Source organism: Apodemus sylvaticus, chromosome 4 (assembly GCF_947179515.1).
Source record: "Apodemus sylvaticus chromosome 4, mApoSyl1.1, whole genome shotgun sequence".
Classification (NCBI taxonomy): domain Eukaryota; kingdom Metazoa; phylum Chordata; class Mammalia; order Rodentia; family Muridae; genus Apodemus; species Apodemus sylvaticus.
The window spans coordinates 105672539-105699026 of NC_067475.1; the positions used below are offsets into that span (position 1 = coordinate 105672539).

The following is a 26488-nucleotide window of genomic DNA, read 5'->3' on the forward strand; positions in this document are numbered from 1 at the left end:
GGCACCGTGAGTGACAGTGATTCTGTAGAGAATGAACTAGGACAGAAGATCCACCCTGAATGTGGACAGCACTACTCCATGGACTGGAGTCTTCTACTGAATTAAAAAAGAAAATGGAGAAAGCCATCCAAGGGCCAAGGGCCAGCATTCATTTCTTTGTGCTCCCTGGCCCACCCAGAAGTGAGGAGTCTCAGCCACATACTCCTGTAGCAATGGATGTTAGCAGACCTTCCGAGCCATGGCGGACTGCACCCTCACACCAGCAACAATAAACCTGTCCTCTAAAGTTGCCCTTTGCCACAACACTGAGAAACTGTTCACATGGGCAGAGTGCTGTCTTGTTCAACTTCAAAAAGCTGGAAACGTGGGCATGGAGAAAGTTAATCACAAAACACAGTAAAAACAAAATGAACCCCCGTGTGTGCCAGGTGGTTTATTCTGTGAACTAAACCAACAGTGCAGCTTTTGTGAGCTTGGAGATCTACTGCACATGCAGCTGGTTCACTGTTTACATTTCCAATACGTTAACTGAGTATTTTAAAAATAAGGTGAAATCTGGACTTCACCTTAAGAAATTGTAACAAAACTAAGCATTCCCTGCGGACATGAGGTAAAGGGATATTTCAGTGAGCTTGCTTGAGCCAGATGGCTTTTCCTTGAGTTGTATTGACCGCCCATTACCAAACCCTCAAAATGCATAAACCTTCCCTTCCAGAGGCAGGGAAATAACTTGAAGAGCTATGCATTCAAGCTAGATGAAGGTTTCATATTTTGAATTGAAGCATGACTCAGGTTTGGGATTTCTTTGAATAATATAGCTTCCTATTTCTGGTAAATGATTTATTTGCAGAATAAAACTGTTGTCTTAGTAAGTATACTGTGTTCCATATGTCAGTTGTCTGATTTTCATGAAATTATTTTTAAATATAAACAATTAACAACTTGTAATGAGTACAGTATTTCTAGACAGGTGAAGGCCACTACCTTATGAAGTCAATCTCCTGAGTAACAACAACAGTAATAGTAATTATGAGGTAAGGAGACCACTTCCTGGTTCTCTGTACCAGGCGAAGCTTCCACTTTGAGAAGCTCCCATCACTCCAGCATCTCTTCCATGCATGTTTATCTCACCAAGTCACAGATTAAGATTTTGGTCTGTTATGTTTCTATTATATTTCTAGGGCCTTGGCTCAAAGGTATTATAAAAACAAAACAAAAACAAACAAACAACCCTCATAGCCTAAATATGTCTTCAAAGAAAAACATGTTGCTTAAAAGAGTCCTATATTCACAAAAAATGACTATTGTCGATGTATAGTCATTACAAGTTCCTACAGTGGGGCCAATAAGATAGTGCAATGGGTAAAGGCGCTTGCCACTAACTGCAGGTCTGATGATCTGAGTTCAGTCCCTCTGACCCCATGTAAAGCTGGGAGGAGAGAACTGACTTCAAAGTTGCCTGTTCTTTGACATTCACATATGCACCATGGCAGGTTCTCGTCTCTGTCTCTCTCTCTCTCTCTCTCTCTCTCTCTCTCTCTCTCTCTCTCTCTCTCTCACACACACACACACACACACACACACACACACACACTGTTCCTAAGGAGAAGAAAATAGAGAAAGTGCCAGCATATCTGGAGAGAAGGGGAAGGGAGGAAAGGATACGGGGTGTTACTTTTCATTTACAACTCTGGCTATTTGACAGACCAAAAGGAAAAGTCACCAGCATCTGTGCCTAAAGTCGTCTGCCTTCCTCTGGAAGCTACAACCAAAGCTGCTCTATGGGGGACTTATTTTCACAGCATAGTCCTCAATAGCATTTGAATTTTTTTCATGTATACAATTATTATTTTGAGGGGTGGAAGGCAGACCCTCTAAACCACCGTTTCCTGGAGTTGTAAATCAAGAGTAACTTCCTCCAGATGCATAAATGCTGAGTCAGCCCCTAAGGAGGGGCAACAGCTACCAAGCAGGCACCAGAACTGGGTCAGAAGCAATTCTGGATGGTGCATACTTTGATGAATTCAGACTCTGACTACATGTCAGGCCGTTTAAAACAAACCCATTAACCAAAATTATCAAAATAGTATGCTATATTCTCTTCTAAAAGGGTGCAATGCCCCCTGATTTGCTCATAAAGCTCTCTTTCCACCTGTTTTTAACAACTTTAATGTTCACACTCAAATAATAATTTTAGACCCATCTCCTATTAGGACATGGTTCTCAACCTGAGGGTTAAGAGCTCTTAGTCTCATATCAGATAGCCTGTATATCAGATATTTACGTTACAATTCACAGCGGTAGCTAGATTTCACCTAAGAAGGAGCAGTGGAAAAATTTATGGTTGGGGTCACCGCAGCAAAAGGAACCGTAAAGAGTCCCAGCACTGGATAGGTTGACAACCACTGCTTTGTGGGCATTCACTCTCCCAAACTAATCCCAAATTGTAAAAGCATTATCGTGATACATATGGCTGTACTTTTCAAGACATCCCGAGGCTTTCCCCACGTTCAGGGCCTAACAGAAGACACAAAGCTGAGCCAGGGGTAAAGTTTGCCACTCCCATCCTGTGGGGCTCACTGTTCTCACCCACCCACCACCGCTGGAAGAATTCACCACCGAGAAAGGCACTGGCAGTCAAATGGGATTCTCTGGTCGGAACTGGTGATAATGTTGCTCCAGTAACCAGAAAGCCACAGCTTTGGATCCTGGGGTTATTCTGATAAGCATCAGGCCTTCACAAAGGAGATGCTTACTAAGCAGCTGATAGGAAGAGGTGGAGAAGTGGCTGGCCCAAGGATGAGACTGAGATCCCTCACTCCATTATCAAGAAGAGAACTATGATCAACAAACGCCAGTCTTCAAAGATGTGGGTTAGTTCAAGCTTAGAAAACGGAAATAAAATAGGCAAAGTCGAGTGATTCTCTACTGAAAATTCCTAAAGAATACAAAAGAAAAAAATGTGACTTCTTTTCATATGTTTTGATCAGCAGCTTATAAGGGGAGAGTTTTAAATCAAAATAATAATTATTTTTCAAGAATAGAAATCACATGGTCCAGAAGTAGTACTAAGATGGCGCTCCAACGGTGACTCTACATATAAGGTAGCAAGGGTGCCACGTGCAACAAGCAAACCCCATGCTCATCACACACAGCAGCACACAGTAAACCAGATGTTGGCCAGGAACGTGGGGAAAGGATAGAGGGGTGAGCAAAGTCTAAAGCCAGGGGTGGTGTGAGCACAACCTAGGCAAACCAACCCGTCCTCAGAATGAGGATTTCTTAAAACCTGCCCCAAGTATCAGCGCTCCAGAGTCTAAAGACAACCTGCGACCGAGAGGCTAAAAATTATTCCTCCTCAAAGACCTGACTGCCAGAGAAGTCGAAGAAAATAATTCACTGCCTTAGTAAGCTGAGCTGGGAGACATGTGTCTGGTTGTTTGGTTGGTTTTGTGTGTGTGTGTGTGTGTGTGTGTGTGTGTGTGTGTGTTGTTAGTTTTTGGTGTTTTGGTTTGCTTTGTTTTGTTTTGGGCTTTTTCTTAATAAAATGGAGTCAGGCAGAATTTCAGTTTGTGAGATGGGTACTTGAAGACAACCTGGAAGGTGACTTCCCGCACACTCTTCAAGGGATCCACATACACAAACCAGGCTTGTATCTGGATGAGTAAATGCGCCTCAAATGCACACAGGATGCAGAGGAGAAGCGGGACTCTCCTGCAGGCTGCAGGCGAGCACAAACCCTGCTATTGTGCCTGGGTCTGCTTCTCCAGATGGGTCTCCTCTGCAGAAAAGACATTCCAATGAACTCCCAATACAAAGGCAGTTTGCTACTTACAAGGAGACCTTTGTCTGAATCCCCCACAAGTGACAGGGTCAGTCTGAGCCGGTCTTGACATTTCCATGGAACTTTTCCACAATATTTTTTTCAAAGCCCGAGTCATTTCCCGAACCCTTTTTGAAATCCAAAGAAAACACTGTGTAGATAAAGTCTCTGTTAAGAACTATACCTAACACTGTTCACTAAAACATATGAGCTCCTATATCTAACACCGTTCTCTAAGAATATGAGCCCTTCAGAATATACTTCTAGACACAGAATGATTTAATCCATAGTTTGAAAAAATTGTAGAGAATGGTAATAATATGCTGAGATGACATTTAAGATAATATTAATCACTTTTTAGAATACAGAAAATGAATTTTTAAATTTTTAAAGAAACTGTATTTTCAGAGCTTTTTACACAAAGTTGAGGTCTTGAAAAAATTGAAGTAAAATTTGATGACAGATTGCTCAATATTTATATTACCCCTTAAGAGTTAAAGAATTCTTTCACTTAAATCTTGGAAGGCTTTCAAACTTTTTTACAAAAGTTTATTTTGGAAATATATTTCTCATACTGAGTATCAGAAAATTATAAATCTGAAATAAGTCCCCACTTTCCAAATGTACATGTTCCTTTTCTTCCTTAACTCACTGTGGAGGTGGTAAAGGAAATGAGCATAAGCTATTGAGATGCCTTTTTAATACAATGAATGATGAACTGTCAGACACCCATATGATCTATTAGCTTATTTGTAGATTAAACAGTGGCAATGCAACAAGGAGGGCAGGGGTGAGGTATATGCAGGGTACATTCAGAGGCAGCTTATAATAAAGACACTTGACAATCTTCCTTGCTTACACTGGCCACGAGGACATAACAGGGAAATGGAAACAGCATGTTTCAGAGCCGGCGAGGCCTTGGTTCGTAAGGCTTCCATGTTTGAAGAGGTCAAAGCTATTCAGATATAAGAAAAGCATTTAAAATTCTGATTCCATTAGAGGAAGCTCACCAAAAAGAGTAAATCATAGAAATTTTCCGTGTGTGTATGTGTGTGTGTGTGTGTACATTGTGCATGCATATGCGTGTGCATACACTGTGTGTGCCTATGTGTATGTGTGTTTGCTAGAACCCTAAGCTGAAATTTAGATCTTCAGCCTAAACTCTTTGTGTATCTTTGATAGGTTGTCCAAGGTAAATACATCTGAAAAATCGAAAACCTCATTTATTTTAATCTCAATTAAGCAGTGAATTTTAAGTAGAGTCACATAATTACTTGGGCTCAATATGTCTACTCAGAAATGTAAAATGATGGTACTTTATGGTACCCGAAAAAGATCAAGTCAGATGAAATGACGGGTATTGGAAATACGAGAGATTTCTGTTTAGGTGCTAAAAAATGAATGCACAACAGTTGGCAGCAAACAGAATACTCACAACAGCTTGCCCCTGTAAGTTCATTTATCAACCACACTGCTTGCGCTTAAACCAAGGGCTAGATTTAACTTGGCTAGATCGTCAAGTTTACATTTAGATCTTTCCCACTGCCAAAAGTAAACTGGGTGGTCTTGCTCGTTTTACTCACACTGGCAGAGTCAAAAAAAAAAAAAAATCCATGAAATGGTTTAAAATCCACAGCTGCAAATGCAAGGCAGATGAAACACTGCAACCAAGATGTAGCCATTGTTCCTTCTTCCATGGATTTCTATCTAGTTTAAGGTTGATCATGTTGACCATCTGCTCTCGGCGTAGTAGGCTCCAACTGGGATCTTTATCGAAACTTAAATCTCTATGAACTCACGGGCATTTGGAGCTTGTGCAGGCAATGCATAAAGGTGGGGCAGGGGGACTGTAGAGGTCCCAACGGCCTGCAAAAGAAGTTAATCAGACCAGTCCCACTGCCAGCTGGAGCATGCAGGACCTTTGCCAAACACTGATGCAAAGACCTTACCACGGACATCAGAAACATCAGCCTGGAGGAGAACAAATCACTCAGGTTTGAGTTAGCAACTGAGTCCTAATACATTCCCTATGACTACAGTAGCCTTCATTTGCTTTGACTTTGGCTTCATTCTGTGTCAAAATAAAGAGGAATAAAATGGTACAATAACATGCTGTGGCCCACCTAATGTTCTAGTTTGGATCACTGATACTGTGATAAAACACTGACCAAGCCAACTTGGAGGAAGAAAGGGTTCTTTGGATTCCACATCCATATCATAGCCCATCACTGAAGGAAGTCAGGGCGGGAATCTATGGACAGGAGCTGAAGCAGAGGCCATGAGGAACACTGCTTCGTAGCTTGCTCAGTCTGCTCTGACTCAACCCTCTGCGCTCTGACCACAGTGGGCTGGGCCCTCCCATATCAATTTTTTTTTTTTTTTTTTTTTTGAGACAGGGTTTCTCTGTGTAGCCCTGGCTGTCTTGGAACTCACTCTGTAGACTAGGCTGGCCTCGAACTCAGAAATCTGCCTGCCTCTGCTTCTCAAGTGCTGGGATTAAAAGCCGCCGCCTCCGCCACCACCACCACCACCACCCCCCCCCCCCCGCCCAGCCCCCGGCCCTATTTCAATTATTAATCAAGAAAATATCCCACAAACATGTTGGCCGTTCCTTAGCTGAGGTTCTCTCATTCAGATGACTTTAGTGTAAGGCAACTCTTTAGCATTTTTCTTAACCAGTGCTAACAGAGGATATTAGAGAATTAAAAACGAAAGTTAGAAAAATAAAATCCAGACATAAGTCAGATGAGGATGGACGCCTGTGTCAGGGACTGAAGACCCGAGTCCCATGCCTTGAACTTACGTAATGGAAGGATTGAACAGACTCCCACAAGTTGTCCTCTGACCTCCATGCACCGGCTGCATGCCCTGCCCCCACCCCGCCCCCACCCTGCCCCCACCCCAGACATACACGCACACGCCTCCAGATGGAGAAGAAGCCAATAAAGGTCATGAGTGGCTTCTATATTTCTGTGTCAACTGAAAAAGACAACTGGTTTTAGAGAAAAGAAAAAAGGAAAAGGGGGAAAAAGTTTCTCTGCTTAATAAAGGCAAGTAAGGCAACGGGTTTACTTTCCAAAGTGTCTGGGGTGAATTATATTACACGTCAAGTAAAGAAAGAACATTTGCTAACAAGAAACACCAGAAGAGTCATTACTTCAGGGCAAAAACTAAACAGGTCTCTGGACCTAAAGAGAGGTATTCTCTGGCCTAGTTACATTTAATATGCTTTTCTTTTAGAAGTTAGCTGTATGAATCAGTTAAAATGGTAAAATGTTAATATTAATGCCATTAAAGACTTTGGGAGGTTTACTGTTATTTGGTTAAAGCACTAAAGTTTAGAATCTTAAAATCAAATAGAAAACATATTTCGCATTGCACAGTATTTCGCTTTGCCAGTATTTGAACAAAATGCCATGTTGGGTACTATTAAGCAATTTCATAAGGCATATGTACTTACAATAGTATTAAATGCCCCTTGATATCTCAATTTTAATATGACCTGATTAAAATAAATAGGTAAGTGAGGTAAGTATTGCTTATCATTATCAGTTTACTCCCTAAACAAAGTGGACACTGAAAGAGTTTGGATTACCGGGGGCTCATCACATCCCAAGAACAAACTCACCTCCTCAGGGTACAAAAGCACACTGAAGGCCACTCAGACTGCACTCTGCAGGAGACAGGCATAGTTTTGCTTCATGTCGCCCTCCCCCCCCCCCCAGAGACATCTGAAGCCCTTTGCTAGGCTCTCCCAATAGTTATTTCACTGAGTGCAAATGACAGTCACAATATGGCTAGCACGATGCACTACTGAGATAACAGCACAGAACGGGAGGGAAAAAAGACATTACACCCAAAGCATCATCTAATGTGCATCTTGCAGACAACTTTCTCACCCAGCTAGCCCTTGCTTAGACCATGCCTACAGCTTCTGACCACACCAGGTAGCTGACACACAGTGGCAGATGAGAGGGCTTCCTTTACTGACAGTATCCCCCTTTAATAGAGAAGCATTTTAAGTTATAAATTATTAGAATTGGACATATTCTACTGCAAATTGATGTAAGGCCAGAACGCAGATCTCTTTGAATTAACACAGCACTAATTACATGCATATTATTCTAAAGGGACACCCGAACGACATTAACGGGCAAAGCACATATCATGTGTTATGTATTTATGATACAAAGATACTTGGTTTAAAATGAAAGAATATAGCAAATACTATTTTGACTTTTCATGGTTAGGTTTTTGGACCTTATAAAAAAAGAGACATTCCATGAATCAGGTAGTTCACAAATTTAAGACAGAGGCAAGATTTTACTCAGTTAAGGCTCAAGTAAGGAGGCCCAGGGCTGGGAGTCAGAGATGGTTGGTTGGTCCACAGACTGGGCCAGAGCTATTCTGGCACCACTTAACATCACAGACTTCTCTCTAGGTGCTTATAAAAAACGACAGCAGAGCACTTCTTTCTAGGAGGGAACACCCGTACAGAGTCAGCAGGAGACTAAACTTCCCTCCGCAGACTTTTTTCCCAAAGATTTATTCATTTCTTTTAAGATTTATTCATGTATTTTATGTTTACAAGTACACCGTTGCTCTCTTCAGATACATCAGATCCCATTGCGGAGGGCTGTGAGCCACCATGTGATTGCTGGGAACTGAACTCAGGACCTCTGGAAGAGCAGTCTGTGTTCTTAACCACTGAGCCATCTCTCCAGCCCCATCCATGTAGACTTAACAAATGGTTAGAGAGCAGACAGTTGCCAGGCCCAGAGTACTAAGAGAGATGCTATCTAGGCACAAATTCTCTGGGACCCAAGGATTAAAGGTCGGTACCCACTATGGAGTTCTTCACCACCTCGCTCACTTGTTATAAGACAGGCTCCTCAAATGTTTCTGGGCCGAGATTCTGGTGCTCATCTTTCATGCCTTCCATCTAAGTGTCTCAAGGCAGGCATACACAGTCCTCACCTGCTAACGACGGCAGTCATGCTGCCAAGTCACAGGAGTACCCAACAATACTCCTGTGTTGTTATAATACTTCCTCTTAGTCTTGGCGGTAAATGGTTTCAGCATCACCACTTTAAAAGCCACTGCTATAAGGCAGATAAGTTATTTAAACCCATAGTGACAGAAACCATCTTTGTGACTCAATTCTATACCAATGTTCAAGATCCTTCAGAGATCTGGTTTCCCTTCCCTCCCTCTCTCCCTCCCTTCTTCCCTCCCTCCTTCCCTCTCTCTTTCCCTCCCTCCCTTCCTTCCTTCCTTGTGTGTTTCTTCCCCCCTTTATTTCTTCTTTTTTTCCCTTTTTGTTTTTGTTTGTTTCTCTGGGACAGGGTCTCACTATGTAGACCAGGCAGGAACACACAAATATTTTGCTGCCTCTACCTACTGAGTGCTAGGACTAAGGTATGGGCCACCACTCCTGGTCTGTTTCCTCCTTTCAACAAGACACCTTCTCCTCATGTTCTCTATTCACATGTCCCACAATGGATTCTATGTCCCTCACTAAATTATAACATTATAGAGGCTTCACTCACAGGCAGAAACCTGGGAAGCAAGTGAAAACGTCCCCCTTCCACCAAATCCTCAGGATACCATATTCTAAACATCGTCCTTGTCTATTTCATCATGTTCCCATCACGGTTGATTTTGTGATGGAAACTGCCTCAAATCTCTCCCCACCCTCCCTCACCATTGTTTTTTCTCTCTCAACACAGATTCTACACTGTTCTCTGCAACACCAACACTTAGCCCCCTATGCAAATGCTAAGTGTGAAATTCCTCAGCAAACAGTAGGAACTATCCACAGGAGCCTCTGCCAGCAGCCTACCCTCTTCCTCTCCTTGGAACTCACCATAGCCCATAAGCCCATGACCCCTAGTGTGACCCAAACATTCCGGATGTGTTAGGCTTCAGGATGCCTCAGCAATATCCTGGGGTTGTTCTACCAGCCACCACCAGCCTCATCATACTAGCATCCGCATACCATGGCAGACACCAGCTAAAATGCGGTGTAACCCAGAGCCTGCTGAAACAGAAGGCTCTGTAAAGGTAAGAGAAATGAATGATTCGTCGCCTATAAGAGAATCTCGAAAAGGGACATACCACTGACAGCAGCCCAGGTTTACACTTAAAATCAGAAGGGTCGTTGTCCTTGCTGCCTAGGTACAAATGTTATCTCACATGGAAGGGCCTCCTGGCATTTAATTAGAAAACAGAGGGGCCTGCGGGAACCAGATGCCACCCTCTCTGATGTAGACATCAGCTGTGTTCTGACCTCGATCTACGCTAACTGTACTATCACCTGCAGCTATCGCTTTTCATTACATAAAAGAACAATCCTGCAGACAGACATGGCTTGGCTGCATCCGAAGTGCTCTGCCTCATTAGCACTGACCACTATCAGCAGAGCACATTCATCCACATTTTCCACTTCCTTTTTTTTCTGTTTCTTTCTTTAATTGGATATTTTCTTTATTCACATTTCAAGTGTTTCCATGTCTCCGCTCCAGAAACCCTCTATCCCATTCCCCCATCCCCCTGCTTCTATGAGGGTGCTCCCCCGCCCATCCTCCCACTCCCTCCTCTTATATTAGACTCTTGCATGGGTGCCATGTTTCATGTTCTTCACTCACAAGAGTCACTCCTGGAGTCCATCTAGCCAACGCTACATCGCAAAAGCACTGCACGGCTCCTAAGAACTTTCAGGTTTTTAAAAGTCTACCTATGAAATGACATTTCAGGTCCATGATATAAATGTATGTAGTTGGAGTTACACTAATAACAGAGTTATCAGACAGAAGGAGCTCGGTTAAAATACAGATCACACAACCCAATCAGCTAATCAAGTCAGAGCACTGTGTTGTATGGAAACAAAGTAGAAATGTAAACAATAGAGGTCCTTCTGGTTTTATTTCTTTAATGAAAGCTAAGAAACTCCACAGTTAGTTTTTTTCCTTTGCTTGTTATTTGTTTATGTTTTGTTTTAGATTTATTTAATTTGTGTATATGAGTGTTTTTCCTAAGTATGCACACAGAAGTCAGTAGAAGGTGCTGAGTCTCTGGGAGCTGACTTTAATGGGTGGTTATGAACCACCAGGTGGAGGCTGGGAATTGAACCCGGATCCTCTGCAAGAACAAGTGTGCTTATCTGCTGAGCCATCTCTGCAGATCCCAGAGCTTCATTTTTTAAGTAAATTTCAGATATTAATATTCAGAATAGCTACTTACTATATGCTACTACAGAAAGAAAAGCCTTTTAATAGATTCACGAACTATTTAAACTGTGTAAATGGTTAAAATTAAAATAGAATTTCACAAGCTGACTTATTTCAGGATTAATGTAATACAGTCATGAACTTTCTTAGTGTCTCTATTGTATTTTGGGCACACATCATGTCACAGCTGGACAAGAGCAGAGAAGTCCAAACCGTTGACAGTGGTAACACCATGGTTCAGGAGCTTCTTGGTATCCTTTTATCACTAACTAAATCTCCTTTCACTTAAAGAAGGAAAGCTTACGCAGCCATATTTATTCCTTGTTACACTTGTAGGAGCTTCCTGTATCACATATTTCCTGTGTTTGATTTTCTCTTACACTTCCTTAATTGTTTCATTCATCGTGGTTCTAAGAGAAATAGCCAGCATCTCCTACATGTACATATCACTTAGGTGCGTAGCGGGCTAACAGTCTAGGTTCGTGCAAGTACACGCAGTCTTAGGATTGGATTTCTGAGATCTTATTCTGGCTGTTAAGCAACATAAGAGGTTATGCAATGGCGGAGAGAAGGCTCAGCGGTTAAGAGCACTGACTGCTCTTCCAGAGGTCCTGAGTTCAATTCCCAGCAACCATGTGGTGGCTCACAACCATCTGTAATAGGATCCGATGCTCTCTTCTGGTCTGTCTAAATATAGCTACAGTGTACCCATATACATAAAATAAATCTTTAAAAAAAAAGAGTAAATGCTAATGCCCTTGTTAGTACCCTAAGGCTTCAATGTTCTATGTTTATTATTATGAATAGTCTACTTACTATGCTTAGTATCAGTTGGGGGCTAGAGAGATAGCTCAGTGGTTAAGAGCACCGACTGCTCTTCCAGAGATCCTGAGTTCAAATCCCAGCAACCACATGGTGGCTCACAACCATCTGTAATGAAATCTGATGCCCTCTTCTGGTGTGTCTGAAGACAACTACAGTGTACTTACATATAATAAATAAATCTTTAAAAACAAATTTAGTATCAGTTGAACTATAGTATGTTCTAGAATGCTTTAATTTAAAACACCAAAACCTTTGGAAGAAATGCTGAAACTATATTGAGATAAGACATCTTGCTTATTAGACAGACCTCTGGAAAAGCTGTAAAGATGTCGGGGCTTGTCTATTCTTAATGATAATACAAGGTGCTTCAAATACTTTGTGGGGAATTTGGTAATGCATTACGAAAGTGCCTAAACGTTCACTCTTTGATACTGTAATTCCTCTACAAATATTTTCCAAAGATAAAGTAACTAAGACACAAGACACAAGCACAAAGTACAGCTCTACAATAGGGAGGCTGAACAAAAGCCTTGTCTCAGTACGTGAAAAAGAAAGCTTAAGAAAAGTGTAAGGAATACGCTTGTAGTGTCTAAGGGAAGCAATACAATATATATCTATATACATATGTGCACACAAACTTATTTTAAGGACAAGGATGAACAGTAACTTTTGAGAGGAAGGTAATGAGATCGCTCAACAGCTAAGGGCGCTTGCCAGCAATCTTGACAACCTGGGTTCAATTCCCAGAACTCACATGGTGAAAGAAAACTTACTCCTGTAGGTTACCCTCTGACCCATCCTGCACCCCTACCCCAAAATAAATAGAAAAAAAAAATCTAGTTATTTTTAAAAATTTAAGGATACAAGGAGGGAGCAGGGTTCTTGGGGCAGTGATAAAAGATGGGCTTCTTGGTTTGGTAAAACTGTGTAAGCTTTACGCAGCTTAAACTAACATATAGAAATTACACCACAATCAGTGCAATATTTTGACAAGCTTAGAATACCTATACACTCTTCTGTTGAGTATATCTTGTTCTGTATGTGTGAATTGGGACTTCTTGGTTTTTGGTTCTCTACTGAAGGTCAAAAAACCATCCAGCAATGAGCACCTCCTGAACCCTTTCAAAATATCAAATGATACAAAGGCTCTTCAGAAAAACAGCTGACTCTAGATCTAGAGCAAGATAAAAGTGATCTTGAAATACTACATAGCAAGAAGGCCAGAGATTACTAATACTAAAACTAGAAAAACTTGGACATAACAACAGAGCAAGGTCATCACTGCGAACACTGATAGGCACTTGTACATTTCCCTTAGAGGGCTGTACCTTACTCCACGACTAAAGCTCACTGGAATAGAGAAACGGCATTCAGCAGTCCTTACTGAACTGACAGATCTGAGGGGGATCAGCAGCCCTGTGTTCTACACCCTGAGAACTGCTGCAGAACTCATGATCTGGTGGCTTTGATAAATATTTTGCAATGAAAAAGTATTTTTTTTTAAAGGGAGAAACTTTTAAGTATAGATATGTAATGGCTTGTAAAACTTAGATGAAGGGGGATGGGGAAGAATCAAAAATCAAAAATGAGAAAAAGTTTATTTTCTTATATATATCATAATCTATTTTGTAGGATATATGCAGGAGGAAGAAATGTTTGCCCTAGAGGCTTTTCAGGTGGCCAGCAAGAAGCACATAAAGGGAATCCTTACCATATACGTTTTTGTGACATCTTCATTTTCAAACAAATGAACCTATTACACATACCTATACACACATAAAAAAGTCAAATAGAATAAAGGTATAAAGAAAAGTGTAGTTACATAAGGAAATGGCTTTTTCCTTACTAAACACTGGGACAATTATCAGTAAAATTTCATCTGTGTATACCTGAAAATATTTAAGTGAAAAAAAGGCTAATCTGGGAAAAAAATGTTAAAGTATTAAATGTTAAATATTAATGCAAAAGTATTCCAAAAGGTACCAACCTCTCGTGAGAAGATGCAAAAGCAAAACAATTAAAAACACTGTTAAAGTCTACCCAAATATTGCATCCATAGAACAAGCCTCTCTTTTTTACCAAAATAGACAAGTATCACAGCCTAGCCCAGAACAGGCTCCTGCCTGCTGCTGTAAACAGAAGAGAAGGGAGAAAGGAGAGAAACAGACCTGAGGTAGCTCCCTGCTGAGACAAGCAGCCAGCACAGAAGCTAAACATCTAACTGGGCCGCTCAAAACACATCTTAAAACTGACTTCAAGGTATTAGGATGCCAGCCGGCTGGGTGGTCCAGAGACTTCCTAACCCCACTGGCTAGGGCACAGGTGTGGCCTGGTAAGTGCTGCCCCAGACTGGCCTCAGGGTCATGGAGGGGGAGGAGGAGCACTTACTTTTTGCTCGCCTCCCAGACATCTGTAATGTTGGAGAAAAGGTGATGTCTCTCTGTCTTAGTCATTGTATCAGTCAATTCCTTAGAGTCTTTAAACATCCGTATCAGGATCTCCAAGCTGAGCAAGTAGGAATGTTCTGATGATATGACTTCAAAGATTGCCTGAGAAAGAAAAAAAAAAAAAGTATAGTGTTAATCATTTCAACTCAAGAATTAAACACAGGTTCCACTGTTGTCTATAGGAACGGCATGGGAACTGCATCACCGAACTACTGTCCTCAGAGAAGGCATGTGTACCCAAACTGAGCACTGGAACCCCATGCACATAAGGAGAAGAGAAAGAGTCAGGATGACTTTCCACCAGGACCTGAGGTCGTGCCTTTGCCACAGGGTACAATCTATGGAAGGAAATAGGGCATGTCATAAAATCTTACTGTGACACTAATTAACCTTTGAGGTCATCTCCTCCAGCCCTGCTTTCAAAGCCACTGCTGCAGGGAGCATGGGAATTTACGATCATCTTCTCACAACTGTCCCCTTGCTCCCCTCTCCTGCTTGTTCTCTCTGTGTGTCTTAACATGACTAATCTGCAGTCAACAGCAGCAAACACTGTGCATGCGGCACAGCCGCACCTACCCTTAGCAAGTTCTTAGCAGCCACAGGAATTCTTTTATATAACTCATACAACGGAAAGTAATTCCATCTGTTCAACAAACCACCCCTTTTCACTCACCAGTGTCTCGAGGAGGAACAAGGCACCCTCGGCAGAGACCCTTGGTGACAGACGCAGGTTTCTGATAACTACAAGTGATGAAATACATCGGCAGAGACACCAACGCCCTGGGTAAAGACTCCATGGACCTCTTCCACAAAGTTGGGCTTAGATTCTCTCCTACCGGGAATGCTTGAGGAATTTCTCGGTGTGGGGGGTGGAGGGCATGTGTAAACATGTTTACAAGCCTGGGTACCTTAACCTCTAGGTCTTCCTTCAAGCCCCCGCCCCAAGGGCATAGAGGAAAGTGGCTGGGTGTGGGGGAGGACAGACAGGGGCAGGTGAAGCCCCAGCTGCTGGAAACCAGAAGATATCTCCTCCATCAAGTCAGCAGAGCTAGCCTCAATATTCACTGCCCTTTTTAATATCTGTAAGGTTTTGGAGGCCTTGACCCTAAAATGTCGGTGTAGCCTCAGCTAAGGAAATAATTGACATAACTACTTTAAAACTTTGTTTTGATTTTTTTTTATTTTTTACTTTTATTTTTTTTTAATTATTTTAAAAAACTATTTAATTTTTTCATTTTAAAGAGTAAGAACACTAAGAGTTGGCCTGTACCATGTATACAATCAACAAAACTGTCCCTAAGAAATAATAAATAAATAAATGAATAATAAATAAATAAATAAATAAATAAATAAATGGAAAAAAGAAAAAAACTAAAGAAAATTCTCCATTCCTGTGCCAAAATAATGATAATAGATGCTTAATGTATTTTGGGCCTTGGAATGACTTCAAATATTTTCAACACTGGCACCCAAAATACAAAGACAGACAAAAAATGTATTGAACTCCACAGCAGAGATCGCACGCAAAGGCAAGGGCTCACTCTGTGGAAGAATTCGTGATAGTAATGGCTGACTGTGTAACCAAAGAGGCACTGACTACTGCAGAACAAGCAAGGGCTAGCCTGAGGAAGAACAGGAGAGAGGTATGTGGGGGAGGCGGAAGCAACCCATCAACACTTAGAATTCAATACACACAGACAAAATTGAAATGCAGAAGATTTAAAAGTGGGATTTGTTGTTCGTTAGACTTCAAACTTTGGAAAAATTCTTCAATATATAAATAAGGAAAGAGGAATATCATTTATCCCATAATATTAAAAGAAACTAAAAAGTCCGCCCCTCTGCCACTGCTTAGTGAATCTGATGGAGCACCGCACAGAGACTTAAAAGATGACCACCATAGGCCAGGCGGTAGGTAGTGGGGCACGCCTTTAATCCCAGCACTTGGGAAGGAAAGGCAGGTGGATTTCTGCGAGTTCGAGGCCACCTAATCTACAGAGTAAATTCTAGGACAGCCAGAGCTACACAGAGAAAAATCTGTGTCAAACAAAGAAAAACCAAAAACCAAAAACAAGATAAAACAGAACAAAAATGACCATCACAGACAAACCCCCAAATATACCATGAAAAATAAGTGATCTGACATTTAATGTGTAAGTACGCATATGGAATTCATGATTTTAAAATGTAGATTGAAGAACACACAGCAACAACATGCAATTCAACTTCTCTCTGTGGAAGAAAGAAATTGAATTAAGGAACACCCAGAATTTCTATCATCTTTTATTGTCTTTGAACACTGTGGGGGAAAAATGAGATGTCCTCATCTGTAAACTTCACCTCTGGGCACCCTCAAATGCTAGGCTATATTCCTCAACCTTTTTAAACCTAAAAATGTTATTATTATGAATCCAAATTGCTCCTTTGATCCATGCCATTTGAGTAAGACAAGGATACTAGTGTATCTGTGCCAAATTAATTTACCTGCATGTCAAAGCACGGGTATGTACACATACTAAGGTGCATGTACACATAACATGAGGAAAAGTATCACCTTCAGAGTGTTAAAAGAATGAGCGAAGCCAGGCGGTGGCAGTGCATTTGTGTGCTCTTAGCACTTAGGAAGCAGAAACAGTAGATGTCTGTGAGTTTGAAGCTAGCCTGGTCTATATAATGAGTTTTAGAAAAGCCATAGAAAGACCCTGTCTCAAAAAGCAAACAAAGGAAAAAAAAAAGCAAAAATTTTAAGTTGTATTGATTTAAATTTCACGTTATAAAGTCCTATTGCCCTGCCTTTTATTTTTATTTTTTAAAGTAAACTTCATTTGAGGGGTACACTTATTAATAGAAAGTTTGCAAAGATATTCCATAAACCCATGTATCCTTTTGCCATTTTTCCCCAAGCAGTGTTCACGTTCACAACATGCTAAGGGTGTGTTATGTAGGGACTAATACAAGCCCTGGATTCTGATTTTGGCTTTTTCGCCCCAGGATCTAATGTCTGTATTTCAACATATTTCTTCGATGCCCTTTGTTGTTTCAATGCAAATGCTGTAAAGACATTTATTGATTTTTTTTCTGTCCTGGGGACTCAGACATGTGAGTCAAAGATAAAACTTGCTATGTTCATAGAAAGAGAACAAAATGTTTCCAAACACTGGGCAAGCACACATAGTAGGTGAAGACAAAACCCTGCATGCAGTGACTGTACCTCTTGTCTCTTTCTTTCCTCCTGGCTCACGGTCTGACATAGCCCGTTTCTTTTCACCTAAAAGAAAAGACAAAGCAGAGTTTCATCTCACTGAAGTGAACTGCTTGCTTTCTACATAAAGCATGTTCTTTAAAAACGAATGAAATCATGCAAGATGTAGAGTTAGCATCGTTCAATGCAAAAAAGAAAAAAGAGAAAAAAAGGAAAGAAACCGCAAGACGGTGGCATCAGTTCAAAATGTAGTTTTAGTCTTTAGTTCTGGCTATTTCCAGAATATCAAATTACATCCAAGTCATAAGGAAGAAATTAGAAATCAAAGAAAATGATTGACGGCTCTGAGACCTAACTGTCCAAGTTTACACAAAGAAGCCATCTTACCACTTAACTAGGGTTCTTCAGAGAGCTCCTCCTACCACCTTGCCAAGCAACTGTGGTCGCAGCAGATCTAACTGACAAGCAAGAACATCCGTCTCCCTGTGCTTTGGAAGCAGGAGTGTCTCCGAGACATGAAAGTACCAGCCATGTACTTGATATAAAGCTGCGGTGTCATCGCTGAGTGGCTGAGATGCTCATCTCCACCCACTACATGCCTATCTGACTGCGGGAACTCCTGTCAATATCCAGTCTCTGACCCCAAGAATAAAGGCAGCCCACCAACTCCAAGCAGCAGGGGCCTGCTTGTCTTCTGGCACACCTAACACTTCCTTGATTTACAGCCAAAGGTCACTTAACAGAAGGTTGTCATGAAGAGAGACAGTGACACCCTGAGCGTGGCAGTTGTTCCTTTCAGCTGAGTAATCTATAGCAATGAAAACAGGGCCGTCTTCAAACCCTTGGCTGTTTTCCTTCCCCCAAACATTAAGAACTGTTTATTGAGCCTCCTTACCTAACCTTTTCCACCATAAGTTTAAAAACCTCAAAGAACACGTCAGATAACTATTACAACCTCACATTTTTAAAATTCATTCAAAGTGACAAAAATCGTAATTATTTGTCATCCACTATCATTCATGTAAAACAAACCAGCAGATGGACATATGGTTCACTTCTCTTCTTAAAAAAATCATATTTTCATGACAATTTCTCACCAAAATTTCATAATGTAATGTAATAATTTATGTTCGGGACTCCTATGAACCACCATTGGAGTACTTTGAAACCGGAGATATTTTTCAAGTTTCCTTTTTTACAATCCCCTATAATCACTGAGCTCTCCAAGTATAAAGAAATTCTCCTGAAACAGATAATCACCACAGACGTCGGTAGCAACCTAGAATTACGGCAACACAATTGCTAACATTTTGTGAGTTTGTTTGGCTGCTTGGTTAATTTGTTTTGTTTTTCTTTTTCAAGACAGGCTCTTACTATGTAGCTCTGAGTGTCCTGGAACTTAACTATGGAAGCCACGAGCTCACAGAGACCCACCTGCCTCTGCCTCCCAAGTGCCAGGCTTAAAGGCATGGGCTACTATGCCTGACAATTACTAATTTAATTCATTAAGATAAAAAGTAAATTTTTTTTATTAACACAGCTCCCACTAAGAGTCAGATTCATGACACCTTTAACCAAGAAGATTCCATTAAAACCAATATTTCAAATATACTCTGACATCTTGTCAATGGGTCTGCTTGGGGTCTTAGATTTTCAACACAGGACAAGATACCATGGAAAGATTTGAGATGAGTAAGCGAAATTTCTTTATGTATCAAATGGGCAAAAAAGCAAATGTGAATGAGCAGATGGGAAAGAAGCCCTGTTTACTTTTAGAATAATAGTTAGAAGTTGGGGGGTCTAGAAGAGGAAACCTTAACAGTATCCCTGGCCATCACTGCAAGATGTTCACCAGGTCCTAGGAGACTGACTCGCACCCTACCATGAAGGCCCAGGCAGCACAGTTCTCTCTCCATAGTACTGTTATAGAAACTGCAGACAATCACACCATTGCTTTAATTTGTTTTGCTAATGATTTAGAGAGCATCAGAGGAAAGTTCGTCCCAAATCAATAGTAAAATCAATAATCATTTATCACTTACTTCATGCTAGGAACTGTGTTCAGCACTTCATATATTTTCCCATTGGATTCTCATAAAAATTCTGGAAACTCAAGTGTTCACAGATGGTGTCAACTGAGGCTTGGGATCTAAAAGAACACAGCTACAAGGACCAAGGCCAGGATCCAGTCTATGCCTGCCCAAATGTAAAGTTTCGCCTTTTATGATTGATAGTGACCCCTGCTCTCTAGGACAGGCACCCCATTGCTAGGGCTGGACTTTTATCACTAAGACTCCTTCTCATGCCAGGTCTGTACCAACGTTTCCATGTATTTTTTGGACCATGCCTATCATGGAACATTCTTATCTTCATCCACCATCCTGACCCGAGGTCAAGCTGTCAGCAGGAACTCATGGGTAAAAAAGGCTTCCGTACATGTTTTAATAAGGCGGGAGACTGGCCAGAGAATAAAATCCTTCAGAGCTCCATTTGGTGAGCCTGGGAAGGAACTTGACAGGATTTCCTGCATGACAAAGTCCTGGTGGATAGATGTGCAGGCAGTAGGCAGCAGGCACGGCGCCACAATCCCTGCAGGTGAGGTCACCAGCAGGCCTTGCCACACCACACTGCTGGCTTCTCTATCCAACTGGAGTCTACGTCTGAAACTTTTCTGTGGAGGAAAATTAAATACCCTGCTTAGAAACCCACAGAGATGACAGCTGGTTATTTCTGAGGGCGGAAGAGTACTTCTTCATCCAACCAAGGGGAGAAAAGAAGCTCTAACGCAGTCACCCTAGGGAGGGAGAAGAAGTTGAACTATCAGTGCAAAGAAGTAGCACTTTTCTGTAATACTAATGCAATAAATGACAAAATATTCCTTTTACCAAGTCAGGTATAAAAAGCCAGTGGTGTCCCAAGAAAAATATAGTGGGGGGAAAAAAAACTCCAGGAAGTGCTCTTGAATTATGATTAAGGAAACTGAATTGGAGCAGATTCAGGGAAGCTGAAAGTTCACTCTAGTGAGTTATGACCAAGTAGTCCCTTGTGGCTCGCAGCCAAGGTCACAGGGCCTGCTCTGCCCATCCCCTCCTGTGTCAGCTGCTAACACCGTGGACAGGATGCCAGAAGAACCATTTGCCTTCCTGGAGGCATGTCCACATTAAGTAGCACCCGAGGTGTGTGGCAGCTGTCTGGGGGCACAAGGTCCTGAGCACATCAGATGGCTTGGGAGGAGTGTGGGGAGATGAACAAGGTTAGAGTGATCCTGGAGGCTGCTCGGACTGAGTGGTGGAAGCCAGAGAGAGCCAGACGAGAGGGCACGGGAGCATCATGCAGGACGACAGAGGGGAGGAAGGCACAGTGCATGGGAAGCAAGTGGCTTGAGGGGAAAGAAAGGAGAATGAGACAAAATGCTTTCAAAGAGTCCTTTTCAAATAGATAGCCAAAATTCAAAACAGTAGTCTTGTCCGCATACTAAAGTTGAAATGAGACAATGCAAGGCTTTTTTTTTTAATCATAGCAATCCTACACAGATTTAAATGTTACCTGCTTTCTGAAGTTTGCAAGCTTTTACCAAGAGAATCTAAAGAATAGTCATGTTTATTTATTCCATGTCTTTAAGCGCATCCCTTGTTTCCATGTGTGGAAAAGAAAACTAACATACTAGCTACTGACACATGTGAGTTCTACTTTTCCATCTTCAATCAAAGAAGCTGCAATTGCTCCGCTTTCCTTCTATTTCTAGTTTTTAAATCTTATATTTAGCATGAACATCGCAGTGCCCACTTTATCAGCTTTATTGCTGGTACTAATTGCTTAGGGAATGGGGTTTGGCCCTGTGGGAGGCTTCTTCTTCCTTCTTTCCCTACACTGAACTTTCACACTCCCTAGATAGTGAGCAAACAACTTCCCAGTGCAGTTTAGAGCCTCCTGACAAGAGGTAGGGATGAGAGCCACCTTTGTCATCTCTTAAATATACACGGCATACCAACACCCCAGCTGGGTACGAATGGACACAGACCAGTGGCCAGAGGAGCTGCTTGTGAACCTTCTTGCTTAATTAAACTCACTTATCGGCAGTAAGGAGAATTTTGAAAGTATAATCACAAAACTTTAAGAACTGAATTCAGTTCTTGAAGAATCTCTGTGAGGTTCTTGACAATCTAGCCAGTTCACAAAACACTTCAGATCTGGCCAAGTAGACACTTACACAGTCAAACATGTCAATATCAGTGAATAAAAATGAATTCAAATAAGGCATCAGAACATGAAAGACTGCACTTCTGACCTGTTTAAGGCTGGAAAATGTGACTGTGGCTTAAGACACAGAAAACTCACTCTGTTACAACATGTATAATTTCACAGTTGTAGATTATGTATTCCCTGTTGTAATCAGTACTGAATTTCTTTTCCTTTGATCTTTGTGACCTTTATATTTTACATATCTGAATGATAAACTAATATTTTGCTATATTTAACAGAGAGCATTTCCTTGGATATGAAATTGCCTAGTTCTCTCCTCAAACAGAGTTTTACCAAATCTCTAAAAGGGTAAATAAGTCAAAGCAAGAATTCAGATGTTAATTTGTGCCAATTTCCTTCTTGATGTCTGAATACTGGGGTCCCTCTCTCAAATTCTCATACTGAAACCCTATCCTCCAAGCTGATGGTATCAGCTCACAAAGTCTCCCAGGCAGTGATAAGGTAATGTAGGTAGAGCCCTCAGAACTTGGATTAGTGTCTTTAAAAACAAGCCCAAGGGAGACCACTTGCCCCAAGCACCATGCAAATGTGCAGCACAAAGAAACTCTGAGTCAGAAAGCAGTCCTTCGCAAAGTACCAACTCTGCCTTGAAAAGTGAACTTCTTGGCCTTCGGAACTACAAGGAATTAACTTCTGTTTTTATAATCCACCTAGTTTGTGGTGTTTTCGAACAGCAACCCGAACATTGGCAGTATGCAAAGTCTAAGCTTCAAAGCAGAATGCCATGGAGAAGAAGAGATAAGCTTCCCCATTGATTTCACTTCTGCAGCCAGTATAATTACACTAAGCACCTTAACATTACAGAGAGCTGACAGCCAAGACAGAGACTGTGCTCGGCATTTTATGCCCCATAACAGGATTATCAGCCCCTTAACACTGAACCTGTCCATGGCCCTCTCTGTTCAGAGCCAAGACCAAGAGCATCAGTACTTGGCTCATTAGATCAACTTTTTCTGTGCTGCAAACAAAGGCATGTTCTTGCCCCTCTGTGATTGATATAAGGCTCTTTCTGGATAAGTTGGGTATCTGTGTTCCTTCTATCTCTCCACCACTCAGGGAAAACAGAATAGTAAACTGACTAATCAGGAAGATTCAGAACTGTATAGTTAGTTAAAAATTATACCACATATTTATAATCTAAAATCCCTTGTCATTTCACAAAGCGCTTTATAATACTTGTATGAGCTAAGCCCATTAAACCTGCCAGAGTCTACTCAATTGCAGAAAATAAGCTGGTTACTCATCTTCAGTTGCCAGTCTCCTTTCTCAAGTGCCCTTTCCAACAGCCTAGGTAGAAGGGGGCTGCAAAGCACAAATTATACCATAAGGCACAGTCATTCCTGAGTCCTTCCAGTTTTCTACAACTGACGTCACCCCTCAAGTATAAATGAGCCAGAGTTCTTTCCATGCAAAGAGAACACGGCATCTGTGACAATGGCACAGCTGATGGGGTCCAGAAATGGTGCCATCAATTTAGAGACTCCAGGGGTTCTCTTCAGTTCCACTTCATTGACTGAGACATCCAATAAGCTACCAGACACAGAGGACGTCTCTCTTTTAAAGTATCAGAGACCTGCATAGTTAAAATCAGACCCATGAGGTCAAGATGGAGGCTGTACCACTGCCCTGGTAAACAGTGGGTAAATAGAGAGGATGCTATTTAGAAAGAAGGAAAGAAACAAGACAAACATGGAGGAAAGAAGGGAAAGTAAGAGCCAGTAAGGCACGGACCTTACATATTTACAGTTTAAAATACATTAAGTAATGTCCCAGTGACCTGATTCCTTTGTTAAATAGACCAATCCCCTCTCTGATCTTCCGTTGTTAAGGTCAATTCCATCATCCTCCCTGAAGCTGGTGGCCCTCAATAGCAAGCATGCTTTGTCAACCAGGCAGGTTATCAGATCCATTCAAATGAAAGAAAGTCAGTTAACACAGGTCAGGGATTGAGGCTTTTACAGTCATACACTTGAATGAATGCAAGTTGTCCCGGTACAGATAGATCTGGGGCTGAAAATGCAAACAGATAGGTAATTAAGTGAGCAAGAATCAGCTGCAGTCATTCATGTGATGTTGGAGACGAGCGTGCATTCCTCCTTCGCAGCCAGCTCTTACCCTGCCTCCCTGGCTGTGTCTAGCCAGCTCCTGATTCAGTGTTCTCAGTTATCACCAGTATGTCAAATGTGTATTATGCACCAGGCAGAGTTCTATTCATGCATCTTAAACCTACGACCCTTCAAGGTAAATATTATTATCTGTAGTTTACAAGTTAACAGTAAGACAGAAAAGTTTGCCTTTCAGATCTAAGCTTCCCTACCTGTCCATCCATCCCACACGCTGACCTCTTGGCCATTGCCGCACACTGACCTCTAAAAGTTTTTCATGTATATGTGTGCGTCTGTGTGTGTGTGTGTGTGTATTTTGTGAGTACATGATCATGAGAGTATGTGTAGAGCCAGAGAGCAAACTTAGCTACTGTTCCTCTGAAGATACCCAGCTTGTTTTTGAGACAAAGGCTCACATGGTTTGAACCTTACGGGTTAGGCTAGGCTCACTAGCCACCAAGATGCAGAGATCACATCTCAGCCTCCCCAGTCCTGGGATTAAAGCGCATGCCACCATCCCAGCTTTTTAAAGTAGGTTCTGGGGTTGGGGATTTAGCTCAGTGGTAGAGCGCTTGCCTAGCAAGCACAAGGCCCTGGGTTCGGTCCTCAGCCCTGTTTCAAAAAAAAAAAAAAAAAGACAAACTAAAGTAGGTTCTAACTCAGATACTCATGTTTGTTACTAACTGACTTGTCTCCTGGAACCCTCAAATGTCTTTATTGAAGTTGGAGTCATGATTGGCAGCGACTCCTGCCCAGGTCCTCCCCCTCAATGCCCCAGAAACCAGAAGTCATTAGATTCCCAGAGCCGGCTGCATCAGCAGCTGAGCTGTCAGCACTGCCTCCTGACTGAGCCACTCTATTAGTCCCCACATCTCTCCCACTAAACAACCCTCTCCTCATTTATTGTTCTCTCTCACCTACATCCTGTGTGCTTCTGAGTTCAAGCCCAAATTTACTCATTTTCCTCCCCCAAATAAACGTAAGATATGTTTGTTATATATACATCAGTAATTAAAACAGAATATGAAGTTTGCTAACATGTGGAAGCTAGAAAAGATGTAACAGTATAAAAGGGAGATTCTATAATGTTATTTAACAAAAATGAGTAGTTTCAAAAAGTGGATTATTTAACAAAATACTGAGGACCAGAGCAGGTTAGCAGTTGAATGGTTGGGACTGGAAATGAAGAGAAGGCTGCTGCCAGTCTGAACTATATGTCAGCTGTGCTGAAAAAAAAAATGTATTTGCATTGCTTCTGCAATACATAAATCTTAGGGTCTGAAGAGAGAGCTCAACAGTTATAAGCAAGTATTGCTTTTGCAGAATTCAGTTCCCAGCATTAATGCTGGGCTTCACAACCATCTGAAACTCCAGTTCTGGGAGACTCAGCCATCCTCTAACTCATAGGCACCTGGCATGTATTTGGTACACATGCATAATGTAGGTAAAAGACTTGTACACATAAAAATTTTTAAATGAATATTTTAAGATTATTTTTTAAAAATTAATATTAAAATTATTTATTGGATATTTTTTTTATATTTCAAATGTTATCCCCTTTCCTGATTTACCGCTCCCCCAGGAACTTCCTATTCCATCCCCCCTCCTCCTTCTGTGAGGGTGTACCCCAGAAAATAATAACAAATAATAGAAAATCAGTTAAAGAACTAAATTTCCACTTATTTAATAAAATAGGATATACGGTTTAAGAAAATACAGAAGAAAGTATGGTAATAGTCACAGCTATTTGGGATAGTATTAGATAAGAAAAAACAGATTAGACAAATTCAAGTTCACGGACACAGGCATTGCTAAAGGGAAAATGGCGAAGGACAAAGCTGCTTCTACATCACTGAATTTATGCTTAAAAGAAAATATCTATATACATATTTAAAAGAATCTTCTAATGGTTTCTTCAACGTTTAAGCATATTTGTAAGGGTGTGCGTATGTATGTGTAGGAGCTCAGACATTCATGGAGGTCAGAAGAAGTTTCCAGATCTCCAAGAGCTAGAACACAGGTAGTTTGGCAGCACTCAAGGTACTACACAGAACTTCCATCCTCTACAAGAGCAGCATGTGCTCTAACCACTGAGCAATCTCTCAGAGCCCTCTATACACACCATTTCTTAAAGACCAGAGAACTTATGAACCAAATTGTCCACAGTGCTTGGATGAGGAGAGATTTCAATTAATTTCAAATTTCTTTTTATCTACTAGTGGTTCTTGACTTTCCTATAATAAATAGTCTTAGCTTCTAAATGAAAGGATCACTTTCAATAACAAAACCCAAAATGTTGCCGGGCGGTGGTGGTGCACGCCTGTAATCCCAGCATTTGAGAGGCAGAGGCAGGCGGATTTCTGAGTTCGAGGCCAGCCTGGTCTACAAAGTGAGTTCCAGAACAGCCAGGGCTATACGGGGAAACCCTGTCTCGAAAAACCAAAACAAAAGTTTTAGTCTCTTTCTTCTGAGGAGAGAAATAAAACAAGCAGTGCACCCAAATAGAATTGCTTAAAGATGCCAATAGTAACAGCATTGCCTCGTAAAAGGGAAGTCAGGGAAGGAGAAGTGGCTGATCGCAACTAGAAGAAATG

The 26488-nt window shown here is 41.4% G+C and overlaps 1 protein-coding gene across 1 annotated transcript in view; it reads right to left on the reverse strand.

Moving 5' to 3' along the window:
• Arhgef26 (Rho guanine nucleotide exchange factor 26) overlaps positions 1–26488 on the reverse strand; it is a 108429-nt gene that overhangs the window by 62675 nt on the left and 19266 nt on the right. Inside the window, exons 4-5 of the mRNA XM_052180422.1 lie at positions 17536–17592; positions 14266–14426 (exon numbers count right to left, since the gene is read on the reverse strand). Coding sequence (XP_052036382.1) covers positions 14266–14426; positions 17536–17592 — 218 coding nt within the window. The remainder of the gene's footprint in view (positions 1–14265; positions 14427–17535; positions 17593–26488) is intronic.